Raw genomic sequence first — 15,447 nt, forward strand, 5'->3', positions numbered from 1 at the left:
CAAAATTTAAAACCATGCTGGTAAGTGGGAAAATGAATGGCTGCTGTGTAAAGCTTCCCGGAAAGTGCTTAAGAGAGAGTCATTCCTCTTGATTTGAACCTCTAGGAGGTCAAGGCAATCAACTTCTGTCTCCAGTCTCTCCTTTTCTTTCGTGGCCAAAAAAATTAGGCAGGTAACACCTAAATTAATGGCAACATGGTTACCAAACAAGTGCCTGCCCTAACATAGAAACTCCAAAAACATTAACAAAATCCGACTGTCCGGATCGTTTCTCTAAATTTCATCAAAAAAATGCAGGGCTCTTATAGTAATTTCAAGTTAATGTGCCCAACAGCAACTGCCGGCTGCGTCAAGGTCGTACCAGTTGATAGAAAAAGGTAAAAAGAGATGATAAATTCGCACTCCGTATAGGATAATTCGCACCCTTGCAACGTAAAGGGTGATGATAAAATAAGAAAAACAACACCCTCTCTCATTTTAATTTCTTCCATCATTTCTCTCACAAAGGCCATAGCAGATCCAATCTTCTTCTTCTTCTTAGATCGATCTCTAGGGTTTCAGTTTTTCCTCTTCAGAGCTTCTAACATGGCGAAAGGCGCTCGGCATTCTAGAATCCTCCCAAACAGGAGATCCTCTTCTCTAACCCTAGTTCTTACAATGCTCCTCATTTTCTCACTCGTTCTCCTCATTCTCCTCACACTCGGAATCCTCTCCCTCCCGATCATCTCTCACAACGATTCTCCAAAGGCGATCGATCTCAACTCTGTCCTGAAATCGACTACAGAAAGGCACGTGGATTCGAATCTGCTGTTTTTTTTCTCCTTTTTTTGAATCTAGTTTGCGTAATTTTTTTGGATCTGGCATGTATTAGCGGTTCTTTTGTAATCGGTTCGGATTTAGAGATTGATCTGTTATTCTGCTTGTTGGAATTGAGAATTTTGTGTTGGAAGAGTTGATGGATTCGAATCTTTTTTTCTTTTCTTTTTCTATTTTGAATCTGGATTGTGTGATTTTTTTTGGATTTGGTGTGGTGTTGGAGGTTTTTTTTTTTTAAATCGGATGTGATTTTCAGATTGATCTGTTATTCTGCGCATAGGAATTGAGAATTTTGTGTTTGCAGAGTTGATGGATTAGGGCACAGAAGGGAGCAGTGGACGGAAATTATTTCGTGGGATCCGAGAGTGTTCGTCTATCACAATTTCCTGGTGTGCTTCTCCTTGTATTCTCTTTATGTTATGGCTGGATGGATTTTCTGTAGCAGTGATGCAATCTAGGTTCTTGATTTTGTGTTGATCTTCTTTATTTGGTAGCTGATTGATCTGCTGCTATGTGCGACTTTTTCCCCAATTGTATGCAATAGTTTTAGGAAACTCGATGTTGATTTATCTGTCTTTATCATAGTGTTTGCCTCGATCGCCATCGTGATTGCCCTAGTCGGTCGGTGCAAGTGGTGTATGTAGTCAGTGATGAATGTGCGGATGTGCCAATTTTTGTGAACAGTCAAAAATTCAATTCTAGGTGTAGTTGGCCGATTTTTTGTCCAACGGGATTGGATTTCAGGTGATTGAGAAGAAGAGGGAGCCCTACTTCTTCCTTGGGCTCGAATACCTTTCTAAACAAAAGGACTTTTCTAGAACGATGCGATGCGATGCGATAGTGGAATGCCGACACACATAGAATGCGAATGCAAGTCAACACACGCAGACTATGAACGAATCGAGTTACATGTCGATCCGCAGATCAGCCCAGAATGCAAACGACTTAGGGTAGACAAGCATTTGACCAACTCTTTAACAAAACAACACAAACAAACGCTGGCGTAAGGGTAGGGAATTAAAGAGATGCTCGCCGGAGAAGATGAATCCATTCCGTCGTGTATTTAATTTAGGAGATAAGCTACAACTATTGAAAAGTAAAGATACTGCGCGGAAAAATGAAGATAAACGTAAAGATAAATGCTAAGACATGTTTGATGTTTGGTTTTGGGGCCCCTTCTCCTGAGGCACTCGTTCATTTTTATAGCCTTCGTTTGTAACTGCTTACTACCGTTCCACGTTCGTTCGAGAGGGAACTTACAATTACCATGATTGATTTCAAATTCAAAAATGGGTGTAAACATTGTCCACAACCCCCCCTCCCCCCCACACATTCCTTCCATTGACGAAGGAAATCGATGGAATGTCCCTTGGATCGAATATCTGTCGTACAAATGAATAGATGCTAATTTCCGCCTAGCCTCCTAGACGTCTATCCATATAGACCGAATTAATTTTGTCCTAGTATTCGCGTCGGTCTTTCACATTTTAAAATTTTCAGAATGCGGGGAGACCTCAAGTAATGTACTATTTCATTCCCCAGATTTCGGCACCATCCTTGACACGTGTTAATACCTGATTCAACATGTCTTTCCAAAGCAAATTGAAGATGCTGCCTTGGCGGTGAATCATCATTGCATCCATTTCCGGGCTTTTGCTCCTTTGTCTTTGGCTCTTCTGCTTCTGTATCTTCACCGGTATCATTCTCAAAGTGCTCAGTTAACAAGTCGTCGTCTTCGATTAAGCTTTGATTTATTCCTTATCTTTTCAATGTTTTAATGGCGATGAGTTCTTCTTCAAAATATCCCGTGGATACCTCCATTTCTGACCCCAGTGGATCCCTCAAACAGTTTAAACAGTTTCAATGACCTCAAACTTGCAGATACTATCTCCGCTTTCCTATTATTCCTCTTCAATCTTTGTTTTGGGTCCCTGGTGTCACTTAGATTTTCCCCAAAAGCTCAAGAGAATTTTTTGCCAAAAATCAAAGTAAGCAGCTTCCCCTCGAACAAGCTAAATCTGATATCCCTCTTTTGACAAATGTTAAATCGATTCGGTCGTGGCCTACTTGTGATCTTAAGTGGAATCAGTGGTTCAACCGAATTGTTGTATCCAAATCAAAGATTTGGAAAGAGATGGGGATCTACGAGGCCATTCAGTTTTCAAAATTATCTGTACCTTGTAATATGTTGCTACTGCCCTCCACCCTATGCTTTTGGTCCTATTCGCCGAACTATTTTCATTTCAAAGTCGGGCCCATGGGGCCAACCGTCTTTGACTTTGCTGGGCTTGTAGGTCTTCCTCCTCACAATGAGGAATTTTCAGCGTCTTTTGGTATTCCTGAAAGCACTCATGGTCTCGAATTCGACAAGAAAGCTTTATATTCAAAATATATTTCCACATATATGAATCGGTTGGGATTTATAACCTATCAAGAATATGTAGCTTTTCTTTTAACTTGGATATATATGCATCTTCTTTGTACCAGATCTTACAAGATTGTGAAAGCCAACCTTAAATTGGCATTGGCTTTCACACAAGACCGAAAATTAGCTCTTGGCCCGCTCATTATTTCCTCTTTAGTATACCGTGGTTGTTATGATTCCGTCTCTTATGAATTCAAATCTGCTGGGGTCCGCTTTGGATTCTTGAGCTCTGACTACATTTGTATTTCCCAGTCATTAGCCCTAGCTTTCCTCCAAAATCGGTCCTGATCTTCGGACTCCAATTCGCGTCTTATGACAATTTAGAAGCACATCAATTCTTCTTTCGGCACTGTTTATCCTATTTTTACAACATGCCCTATGAGATGAATTTTCCCCCTGTATTTTCCACCCAAATTGGCACTTTGTGGTTACAAAAATCTCTCTGATTATCCCCATATATGGATCATAATCTATTGACCGAGATCTGGTCTTCATATCTAATTCTGCGTGATTTGAATTTGATTCTAGTGTGGTCTTAGAATTGTCTGTAACCAACAATCGTGCAGTATAAGTTTATTTTCCGCAAGTGCTCTCCCATCAACGATCTAATTCCGCGGGATTTGAATTTTATTTTAGTGTGGTCTTAGAATCCTCTGTAAACAACAAGTATGTAGTAGAAATTTATTCTCCGCAATTGCTCGGCCGTCAATTTGGTCTCGTCTAGGCAATTCCTTACCTAACTATGTATACCTCCAACAGAGGTTTTTAAAAGACACCTCTCTTTCACGAAATCTCTGAAGTTTAGTATTGTTTTGACCATCTATTCAGAACTGAAGGAAGCGTTTCATTTGGAAACATTTGAGATTAGTCCGGGTACAACTTGGTGTTTTGAGGGCAACGTATTTCAAAGGGTTACAGTTCTTACCACCACCAGAAATCCTGGAACTCTTTACCGTAGAAGAAAGTTATGCTGATTCCTCTAGCTCCAACACTCTTGACCATATTCCTTCTGTACAGGCCCCATCTCAGAAGCACGAAAGGCCATAGCTAAATTTCTGTAGACTGAATATGAATCAATTATTGTATTTGAGAAATTTTACGGCTTCAAATTCATCCCAACAACACCGACCCAGATGCTGATTGAAGTACAAAGAAAGCGAAGAAACTTGAATAAGAGAAAATTGAGGAGTTTCGAATGGGCCAACACGAGGAAAAAAAAATCCTAATTGGGAAGTTTTCAAAAGGGTTATTGCGAAGTTGGCTTGAGAGAAAACTTCTTGTGATCTCAGTGGCCGATTTTGCGATAGTTGATTCTGTGACCGCTTAAAGTAATTCGATCAATATATGCTGAAGTGTCGTTACACCGAACACAATTACTTTCACCGTCGATATGCCACTTCATGTGCTATCATTAATAAAACCTGGGTATTAGAAGGTATCGCTTTTGATTCTTCTCTATCCTCACAAAGTTCGGCTAACCTCTGTTGCTCTTTTTTTGCAGAAAATGAGCATCCAAAGAAAAAAACTTTACCGAAGGAAACCAAACCTCACTGATTTGATAAGTGCTTTCTCAAAGTGCCGAGGAAGAATGCCACAACACCAAACGGAAGGAAAAAGGGATAGTAGTAATTGAAACCAGGAAGAATGAGTCCCTCATTCCCCTAGGAAAAGGAATAGGCATACCAGTAGATGAAACAAGTACTTCCCATTTCCTGACAAACATGACGCTGGCCTATTCTTATTAAATTCTTTTAAATATGAACAATCCGAAGGCTAATATTCGGCCAGGTTGGAAGTCGAAGACCAAGGTGCTGAAGAAGGCGACCGAGGCAGTATTCTCTGGTTTTTCCAAAATGTCTCAATCCGCCATCGATCCCCCCCGGCGCGCGTCGCCAAGTTCAATAGATCAGCCTCCTGTATTCACCCCCTCTTTCTCGCCAACATCCACTAGATCTCCTGACCACAATGTCGAAAATCAGCCTCAAGATCATGTTCTAACTTCTCAGTCAATACCAACAAAACTTCGAGCAGACCAAATTCTAGATGAAACAGGAGAGGTTTCATTTGGACAAGGACTAGTGACCAAAGCTGAATGTATTCGGACAGAATCTAGAGACCATTCTCCGTCTCCCCAACCATATTATATTAGTGTTTTTGCATATTTTATTGTTTATTTAATAATTTATGTAGTTTTATTTTTTATCAATAATAATTTATGTAGTTAAAACAATTGTTTCTATACATTTTCTTGAAGTAGTTACAAAAAAACTTGACATGAAATAGACATACGACCAACACACTCCTCGACACAGTATAAATTTAATAAGTCACGTTGAAGATGTCAAATTATAGTTTTTATTTGAAGTAAATATACCAAAAATGAAAATTCATTAAGAATAATTGTAAACATAAATATATGTTTGAAAGTTTGTATATTGCTTTGTTTATGTGACCATGGGAATCTATATTTGTATCACCCAGGAGCTTTGACAGTCTTTCTTTTTTTCCTCCTTCGATGGATAAGCTTGGATTGGACTGACGAACTCAAGGTTGTAGTGTTGAGCTCCTTCTAGTTGAGCTATGAGCTCAAGCCTTTCATCAACATGAGCTCTTATCATCTTATGAAATGATTTCTAATCAGATGCCCTCTTCCTCAGAACACGTAAGATGGAGATAGGAAGTTATATTTGATCAGACATTTTTTTGCTTCAAAACGTTTCCCGTTTCTATAGCCAATACCTCCAATAAATATGATGACTGCTTGTGATCACATTAAAAAATTGTTGCAGTTCTTTTGCTCAGTTCATTTTACTTTTTTTAGTTTAATTTGCAGAAAGTTTATTTCCATCATATTGCTTCCAGTAGTTACTTAGTTCAATGTCAGAATTCAACAGAACAATACACTATTTCTTAATTTGTAGATTGTTAATACGTGTGCTCCATTTCAATCCATTCAAAGACTATCTTTTCTCCTTCTGAAGTTGCTGATTGTTTGTTTGTGGAGAAGGGATATTGGTTTTTTAATATCTTAAAGAGTCACAGATACTGATATTGGATTTTTCTTGGGCAGTCAAAGGATGAATGCAATTATTTAATTGAACTTGCCAAGCCTCACATGGAAAAGTCAACTGTTGTTGATAGTGCAACAGGTCGGAGTAAAGACAGCAGGTTTGCATTTCCCACATCTCTATTTTTTCAGTTCAAGTCAAGCATAGAAAATGTATTGTTTTTCATTGAATGTATATTGACATATACTTATGGTACGAAGGGTACGTACAAGCTCGGGAATGTTTCTCAATAGAGGACGCGATAAGATCATCAGGGACATTGAGAAAAGGATATCAGATTTCACCTTCATACCTGTAGGTATGCAGCTGGGGTGGTATACCCATATTGAATCTTCATTTTATTTTCTTCTCCTTTTATATGAAGGCTACAGGCAAAAATAGTTTGGTGGAACCACTGAACTTTCAGATATTGGTAGTGGTAGCCAACACATTTCGTTTCGGGATTTGCTAGGCAATTTCGCAGAAAGACATTTCCCGGCTCGCTTTTGCATGTAAGAACAGCCACCTAAGATGAATTTAATGAATACGACAAAAGCTGCCAAAAAGTCAACCTGTGTGGCTGTTTTCACATGCAGAAGCCAGACACAAAATGGCTTTCTGCAAAATTGGCTAGCAAATCCCTTTCGTTTCTTCTTAGTTTTTAGCTGTAGCATAAAGTTGGCATTATTTTATGGTTTTGAAGATAATGAAAGCCACGTACATTTGGAGAATGAATTCTGGTGTGTATATACAAGGAGAAGCTTTATGGATAAACTTTTGATTTTTTGCTTGTGACAAACTGTTGTGAATTGTGAATGATGCCAAGTCATGACGCTGGCAACCATTGCACGTTAAGTCCGAAAATGTTACGGCTTTCGACCAAATTGAGAAGTGAGTGTTATGGCTGGGAGATTTCTAGGTTTGCAAATGCCAGAAATTTGTCAGATAGACTCTATCTCGCTAGAACAATCTTGCGACTTTTTTGTGAAGCCTACCACAAGGATTGTTGAGTGGCAGAGGCATGCCGGAACTTCTGAACTGTCAGGGCACAGAGATATTTTATGAAAATTGATTACTTGATACCACAAATATAACCAAGGTTGCCATTTCAAAAGCTTTTTAAACACGACGGTTTCAGAATCATTTCAAAAGCATTTTTAAACACGTTGGTTTCAGAATCATTGATTTTGTTGAATTGAGTTTCATGATATGTGCACTATGGCTCAAAGATACATCAACATGCAATTAAGAACAAAACACATAACAGTTCTCTCTTGGATGCTTTATACTTAGGTCCATTACATCAGAATGTAAGCCTTTGCAATATACTTGGGGTTTTACCTCATTGTCTGTCACTTTTCCCTGGGGAGGAAAGGCTTGGCAAACCAAACCATATACTGCTTAAATGGTGACCTCACTGCTGTAACTCTCTAAGCCAAAACTGAATTTCCAGATCTATATTCTCAAATTTCTGTTTTGAATGAAAAGATCTGGCGGTATTTATACTACCCCCACTGAAATGAAATGGCAAAAATGGCCTTCTAATGGAAATGACTAAAATATCCCTCTTACCGAACATACTGTTGAAGTAGAATGTACAACAGTTTTTCAGTCTAAGGCGAGTGTGTTATGGAACAAGTGTACTTCAATCTACAGGTTTCTATTTCTGCTTACTCTGCTCAATGGATGCTTATTTGTTTTATTGGTTGAAACATTTGCTGGCGTTCCATTTACTATGATCTTGTAGGAAACCGACCTAATGCTCTTGATCTTTACAATGTTCCTTATTTTGACATGCATCGATCTAGGGCTAGGCCATATACTCCCACATTCTTACACATGCTTTAATTCACACTCCCACCTTAATGATGATAGTCACGGTTTCTTCCAAGATAACCCTTACAGGATCCACTGTTGAAAGAATTTTTGTTCTGCAAGGTTTTCACTGAGGATCGGTATAACAGTGCCAACGACATCCAAACTTAGCGTAATATCTGTTTGTGTGACAGTGTGAGCATGCTGTGATTTCTCTGAATAAAAAAAGAAAGAAACTATCTGGTAGATTCTGTAGTTTATCTTATTCGGAGGGACTTTGGTAGAGGGAAATATTTGTTGTACAACTACTGTGGATGGTGTTAGATTTTATGTTCATAGATGATTGATGATACTTAAGAGTTTGCTTTTGTTACTTGAGTCTCAGACTCCTTTTACATTCAACTTTCATGCATAATTTTCAATTGGGTTGCTCCATTAATTCGTATTTCTACTTATATTGCTTTTAAAGCCAATGCTGCAATTTGCAGAGCACGGGGAGGGGCTTCAGATTCTCCACTATGAAGTTGGACAGAAATATGAGCCTCACTTCGATTATTTCAATGATGAATTTAATACTAAGAATGGGGGTCAGCGGATAGCTACTGTTCTCATGTACTTGTATGAATTATATTCCTTCCTCATATTTCTTTGAAACACTTAGTTCCGTGATCCTCAATTTACGTCCCGCTACATCATACAGAGCAAGGTTTTAAATTTCGGCCAAAATACCGAAATTTCGGCTAAAATTTTGGATGTCAGTTGGGACTGAAACCGGAATCACAAGAACCCGAAATTTCAGTGGCCGATATTTCCAAATTTTTTGGGAAATGAAGTTTTTTTCACAAATTTACTATTTTTTCGAAATTTCAGCAGAATCTCGCCAGAAATTTCTATAATTTCACCCGAGATTTTGGCATAATAATGTAATGCCTTTTTTTCCTGAATATCGGCCGAAATTTTAGTTTCGGCCTTCGTCGAAACCGAAACCAAAATTTAAAACCTTGATAGAGTCCTCTCTGATTCTTCCTTTAACTTTGATACAGAGTCCTCTCTGATTCTTCCTTTCCTTCTGTCTTTGTTTTTGCTATTGATGCAGATCTGATGTGGAAGAAGGTGGTGAGACAGTGTTTCCCTCTACCAAAGTAAATAGCAGTTCTGTTCCAGGTTGGAATGAGTTATCTGAATGTGCAAAAAGTGGCATTTCTGTCAAACCAAGGATGGGGGATGCATTGCTTTTCTGGAGCATGAGGCCCGATGCCTCTTTAGATCTTTTGAGTTTGCATGGTCAGTTATTCCTTAATTATCTAGTCAATGGTAGCTCCAAATTCAGGTCTTTGGTCACTACTCATTTCTGATTTTATGAGTTAATTTCTCTTTTCTGAATTTCTTCCAGGTGGTTGCCCAGTGATTAGAGGTAATAAGTGGTCATCTACGAAGTGGCTGCGTGTCAATGAGTACAAGGTTTAATCTTATAGCTCTCAAGGTATTTCCTTTAACCTAACACCTCTCAAGGTTTAATCTAATACCTCTCATGTTGCATTGGATCATGCAACATGGTTGATGCGCCAGCGTAGAATTTCTCCACTGATACATATATATTTTTGTTTTCCCCCTTTTTCCTTTTGAACAATAAAAAAAAATGTTAGCCGTCTTCGAGAAATATTATTCTCTGCCATTTCTTCTGGGCTTCTGAAGTTCTATTTGTAATCTTTGTTCCTGGTCATTCCTTCCAGCTCTTAATTTCATCTATCAAACATCACTCCCGTCTAAGAAATTTCATCAGAGATTGAAATTTTGATATTTTTTCCTTCTCAGGATATTATCTGGAAAGTCTCGCAGAAAATAAACTAACCAAAAATTGCAAGAGAGAGAGAGAGAGAGAGAGTAAAATAAACAAATAAACAAAGAGAATTTAAGAGAATTTAAGAGATAACTGATAACATTAGTGATGGGGGAATCTCATGAAATTATTGGGATAATATCATGATATTGTTGCAAAACATATCATTTTTTTAAAAATACCTTGTAGATATGGGGAACATCCTCATGATGTATATAATGTCATATTGACATTTTGTCTTTTCTTCTTTAGGATTTTAAAACTTTTTGACATATTTCTGTGTGGCAGCTTTTTCTTTTTCCATATCTCGCGTCACACATATCTACCGGAATTGTAAAGCAGTGTTTTGGCATTAAGCAGAGAGATATTGGATCCAGTAATAACCAAGAGGTATTACCTCTACGTTAAGGACATAGATTCATGACCTCTTCAAGCTTGGAAAACATGTTATGTAGCTCTTGTAGGACCTCCTTGGTCCATGCTCTGTGTCTTCTTTTCCTTTCTCTTTGGAATATATATTCCATTACTCAAAAAAAAATGTAGCTGATAGTCTTAGTAAATAAGGTGTCGCCTAGCTGGTCACCTCTTCACGAAGTTTTTCCTAAGCTCAGCTTTGATGCTAGCGGATAGCCTTACTAAATAAGGTAATCCAGGGCTGGTTGGTTTGGGGTATGTTATCAGTAAATATAATCATATGGGGGATGCCTTTTGGCCTATTCAAGAGATCTTGGTATTTGTGGCTCTTATGAGCAGATAGAAGGGATATTCTTGAAGATCTGAGAACTTTTCATAAGTAACCTCATGGGAGGCTTGTAGTGAAGGAGGTTCTTGTAATTTAAATTCTTGGGCTTCCAAAGCCAACTTGGATCCTTGGAGCAAAATTCCTTGCTTAAATTTGTGATTTGTCTTCCGGAGGTCCCCAACTAGTTTGGGACAAAGGCTTAGTTGAGTTGAGTTGAGTCTTCCGGAGGTCCCGTTGGAGCATGTTTTGAGGGAAGCCATTTTGGCAGTGGATTCTTTAGCTCGGAATGGATTGCTCTGTACTGATCTTGGTATTTGTTGGTCCCATGAGGCATAGAGACAAGGGCTATTCTTTAAAGTCCAAAACTTCACGGGTGGCTTATGGTTAAATGGGATTCTTGTAGAGCGAATGCTTGGGCTTCCAAGGCCAGCATGGATCCTTGGAGTGAAATTCCTTGATTTGTCTTCCGGTCTGGTGGTCCTGTTGGACCATGCTTTAAGGGAAGCCAATTTGGTGGCAGAATATAGCTAGGAATGGATTGCTCTGGACTGATGTACATTTGTCCTTATCTTTCTATGTAGATTATATTGCACAATATATACTTAGTATTTGAATGCTTATTATACATTTGGACACTCCTGGTCTATATGTACATTTGGTATAAATATTTCTATCTATATTATATGCACAATATATATTGGGAGATGATATTTTCACCCCCTCTGCAGTACACATTCGCCCCCCTTATAACGTGAACAGTGGGCAACTTTAACACTTTTTGACGTCAAATCACGTTAAAAGGGGAGTGAATGCGTACTGCAGGGGGAGTGAAAATACCGCCGCCCTATATATTTAGTATTTGAGTGCTTTTTATGCATTTAGAGGAGGAGAGAAAGCGAAGCTGGATTTTGTTAAAAATCAAGGTGGAGTTAATTTCCTGGGTCAAAGAAAGGCTAAGCATTCGATATAGCATGGGGGAGATGCGAAGGAATTGGAGTACAATTATATGGGAAAGAAAGCTGAAGATTAAGATGACACCAAAATGGAATCCACCTTTGGATGAATGTCACAAATTGAATTTTGACGGGAGTTCAATTGGCAATCCTGGTAAGGCTGGGATTGGTGGTGTGATATGTGACTCCAGTGAGGGGATACGGATGTCCTATTCCGGGCCGGGGGAGTGTATGTGATGCAAACGAGGCCGAAGTAAGAGCATTGTTTTTTGGACTCAAGTGGTATTCAGAGCACAACTTGGGACCCCTCTTTGTTGAAGGCAATTCAGCAAACACAATCTCATGGGCGTCTACTGACACTAAAGGACCATGGCGCATCCAAAACCTCATCTCGGAGATCAGGGATTTGATGAGCGTTATCAAGCCCACTATCGAGCACAGAAGGACGTCGGCTAACGAGATGGAAGATCGATTGGCGAAAGACGACGTTATGCTGGATTCTATGGTTGTCTATATCGCATCAGACTAGACCGTCTTTTTGGTGCACATTACTCAAGGGTTTATATTTTTCAATGATGTACACCGTATGGTTTTTCTATAGGATTCATTTCATACAAGAGTGGCAAAGTTTACGGCCGGCTGCCAACCTGAAGCCAACCCTCCTCCTTTATCTTGGCTTGGGACAGGCCGTGAAAAACATAGGCGGAGAGAATGGTAGAAAATGATCCATGTAGACAAACTCAACTAGTGTCAGGATAAGACTTAGTCAATTTGAGCCGGATAGAGTCTTTCAACTTCTTCATGAAAATTTTCTAAAGGATTCATTAGCAGACCCCAACTAGCTTGGGACAAAGGCTTAGTTGAGTTGAGTTGAGTTGAGTTGTACAGCGTATGGTTTTTGTAATCACAGGGGTTGGGAACGTGTTGTTCCCCTCCCTGTCTTTCATTGCTGGGTAATTAAAGTCATCTTTTTTATAAAAAACAAACATTTAGAGACTCCATTTTTGTACCTCTCCACATTTATATTGTAAGTAAAGTTTTTAATGGTATAGTATGTGTCAGATCACATGTTGGAGAATAGAGAAGAAGAACAGGTCACACAATCGTGTGACATTATCGGCACCAGAATACAAGGTGGCAGCATACTCCCAAACTTCCTTGGAGGAGTCAAGAAACATCATATTAGCGGCCACAAGAGAATCCATACAACTCCAAAGAAAAGACCTGACCACAGCATCTTCCTGTTCCCATTTCTCAAAGGTGGGATCCTTGGGAGCCGGAGGTGCATGCTCAAGAAATCAGACTTTACCACGACCAAGTAGGTAAGTACGAACGGCTCTCCTCCAAGGAGGATAATTCTTCACATCCAGTCGAATCGAGGTCATCTGTAGAGGGACCTCCGCATGAGAATAGCCAAGAGTCAAATAAGACGAAGCCCCAACAATTTTCACGGAAGCCATTGGGGGCAAAGATGTATCAGTGGGTTCCATAAACAAGTACTAAATGGAAATCAACCAACTCACCAACAACCACCTAACAGGCCACCACAAATATAGCCGAATCACAAGACCAATAAACTACAACGAACAACATGGAGGAACTGCCACCACCGAGCAGGAAAAACAAACCCAATCCACCATGAAACTACCACAATCAAGAAGCACTCCAACCATTGAAGCGACAATACCACCACTAGGCACCCCACGAACTATCAATCATAAATACGACCAATCAACCAAAGCTTCGTTCATAGAAACCAGCAAGATCGTCAAAACAACAACAGCACCAATCACCACCCCACGAACTATCAATCATAAATACGACCAATCAATTCGTGCGAACAATCAACCAAAGCTTCGTTCATAGAAACCAGCAAGATCGTCGAAACAACAACAGCACCAATCACCACTCCGATCACCAACCATTAATGCGACCAACACAACCAACAATCAACCATCAACGCTTCAATAGAAGTCAAGCATGAAAAATACCTTATGTAGAGCAAGCCCCGACACGCGTAGGGATGAATAGAAGGTCCTCGACAACAAAGAAGGATGCGGGGTGTGGTTGGGTGGCTGGTGGGGATCGCGGCCACCAAAAAGAGAGGAGAAGGGGGGTCACGGCAAGCAACACAGAGAAGAGGTTTGTCGGCAACACTGGGAAGGAGGGGGGCTGTTGTCTCACAGCAACACAGGGAGGGGGCTGGGGCTCACGGCAACACAGGGGATGGCTAGGGTTAGGTTAGGGTTAAATCAGATTAGGGTGAGGTTTAGGGTTAGGACTATTATGAAAGGGGAAAAAAAGAGAAAAACATGTGTTAATCTGACATTGCTCTGATACCATGTCAGATCACATGTTGGAGAATAGAGAAGAAGAAAATATTCTGAAGGAGAGAAGAGAGTCGTACAATACTCTCACCCCCACGAATATATATATATATATATATATATGAGGAAATGGTTTGTGTGTAGCTGCACAGATAGCTTATCTGTGCATGGCTGCCACAAACCATGGGGGGCCCACATTTTTGGAGGGATCCAAAGCATTCATTTGGAAGGCCCTTCCATGGATAGGGTGTGTACCAAAAATCAGCCCTATAGGATCATCCTAACCCAATCAAAGTTGGAGGGGAAAATGGACAGACATAACATTTCCTACATGGTTTTTTGGTCCCCCCCACATCTTTTATGACGACAGAACCAATCTTTAGAGATCTAAACCTCATTTTTTAGTGACACAGAAAATATATACCAGGAAAAAAATGAAATAACCGAAAAAAAAGAAGAAAAGTCGATCGTGAATGATCGAGGGAAACATCTTTCTTGTAGTTCTAGACACTTCTTTTCCGCCTTACTGTGGAAAGTACATTAAAAAATAGAAAAAAATGAACGTAATGCGCGCACTGAAAAGTAGTTACAGAAACTACATGAATATAGAGTTGTCGAATTTACAACATTGGGAATAAGCAAAGGGATGAGCATAAAAAGTGATTCTCTGTTTCTTTGGTAGGTAACCTGGGATTGAACCTCCAAAGCGAGAATTTAAAGTGATTCTCTGGTTTTCTTATTCTCTCATCAGAAAAACAACTCATTTGTTGAAATCTGATATTTATTTCTCGTTACAACATTTTCTTTGCCTTCATGGTTTATAACATTTCATATTTTTCTTCACACTGTCCAGGTTACAAAGATGACTTCTCACGCGGGTTATTATAGTGTGTACTACTGTGTACAACCTTCTTATTATTGCATTTCAACCTGAGCTTATACATTCGATGCTGTCCAAATCAAATGCACGGTGTATTTTTTACGACTTCCAGGTTCCTTCATACCTTCAATTTTGGTAAAATTACATCTGCAAACTACCATCAAGTACGGACGTTCGCTCCTCTGCTAAAAGAATAAAAAATCAGGGTTTTCTTGCCCTGATTATTCTCCACTGGAAATATCGATGGAAGAAAAAACACTTGGTGGTGTCAAAAGTGGTTCTCAGATACACACTGTACAACAGAGAATTGATGTGTAGAGAAAGAAACATAAGATGAAATGTAATCCAGACATTCCTTTCAATAGGACTCTCTTCTCTCTCACTCTCTCTCTCTCTTTTAGTATAATTACTGTTGTGTTCATAACGGAAATTGCATTTTTTATTTCCGTCCCTTTTTTCTTTTTTTTTTCTTAGATTTATACTCTCCTTATTCTGGAAATGCCTCTGTATTCACATAGATATAGATAGATCTATGTGCTGTGGTCTCATCTAAAGGCAATCCGGACCGTTCATTTGATGACCCAGTGGGGTCCAGCCCCAAG

The 15,447-nt window shown here is 39.4% G+C and overlaps 1 protein-coding gene across 1 annotated transcript; it reads left to right on the plus strand.

Annotated features, from left to right (window-relative positions):
- The first annotated feature begins 406 nt into the window (after nucleotides 1–406).
- On the plus strand, nucleotides 407–15,207 carry LOC143855126 (putative prolyl 4-hydroxylase 3). The gene is made up of 8 exons (XM_077365323.1): nucleotides 407–788; nucleotides 1,121–1,205; nucleotides 6,312–6,409; nucleotides 6,510–6,607; nucleotides 8,592–8,721; nucleotides 9,200–9,387; nucleotides 9,497–9,586; nucleotides 14,819–15,207. Exons 1-7 carry the CDS (start codon nucleotides 586–588, stop codon nucleotides 9,568–9,570), a joined length of 876 nt encoding a protein of 291 aa, XP_077221438.1. The 5' UTR covers nucleotides 407–585; the 3' UTR covers nucleotides 9,571–9,586; nucleotides 14,819–15,207.
- The last annotated feature ends 240 nt before the right edge of the window (nucleotides 15,208–15,447 follow it).

This window comes from Tasmannia lanceolata, unplaced genomic scaffold (genome assembly GCF_043159265.1).
Source record: "Tasmannia lanceolata isolate RefF3 unplaced genomic scaffold, GAP_Taslan_0.1 ptg000020l, whole genome shotgun sequence".
In the NCBI taxonomy this organism is placed as follows: domain Eukaryota; kingdom Viridiplantae; phylum Streptophyta; class Magnoliopsida; order Canellales; family Winteraceae; genus Tasmannia; species Tasmannia lanceolata.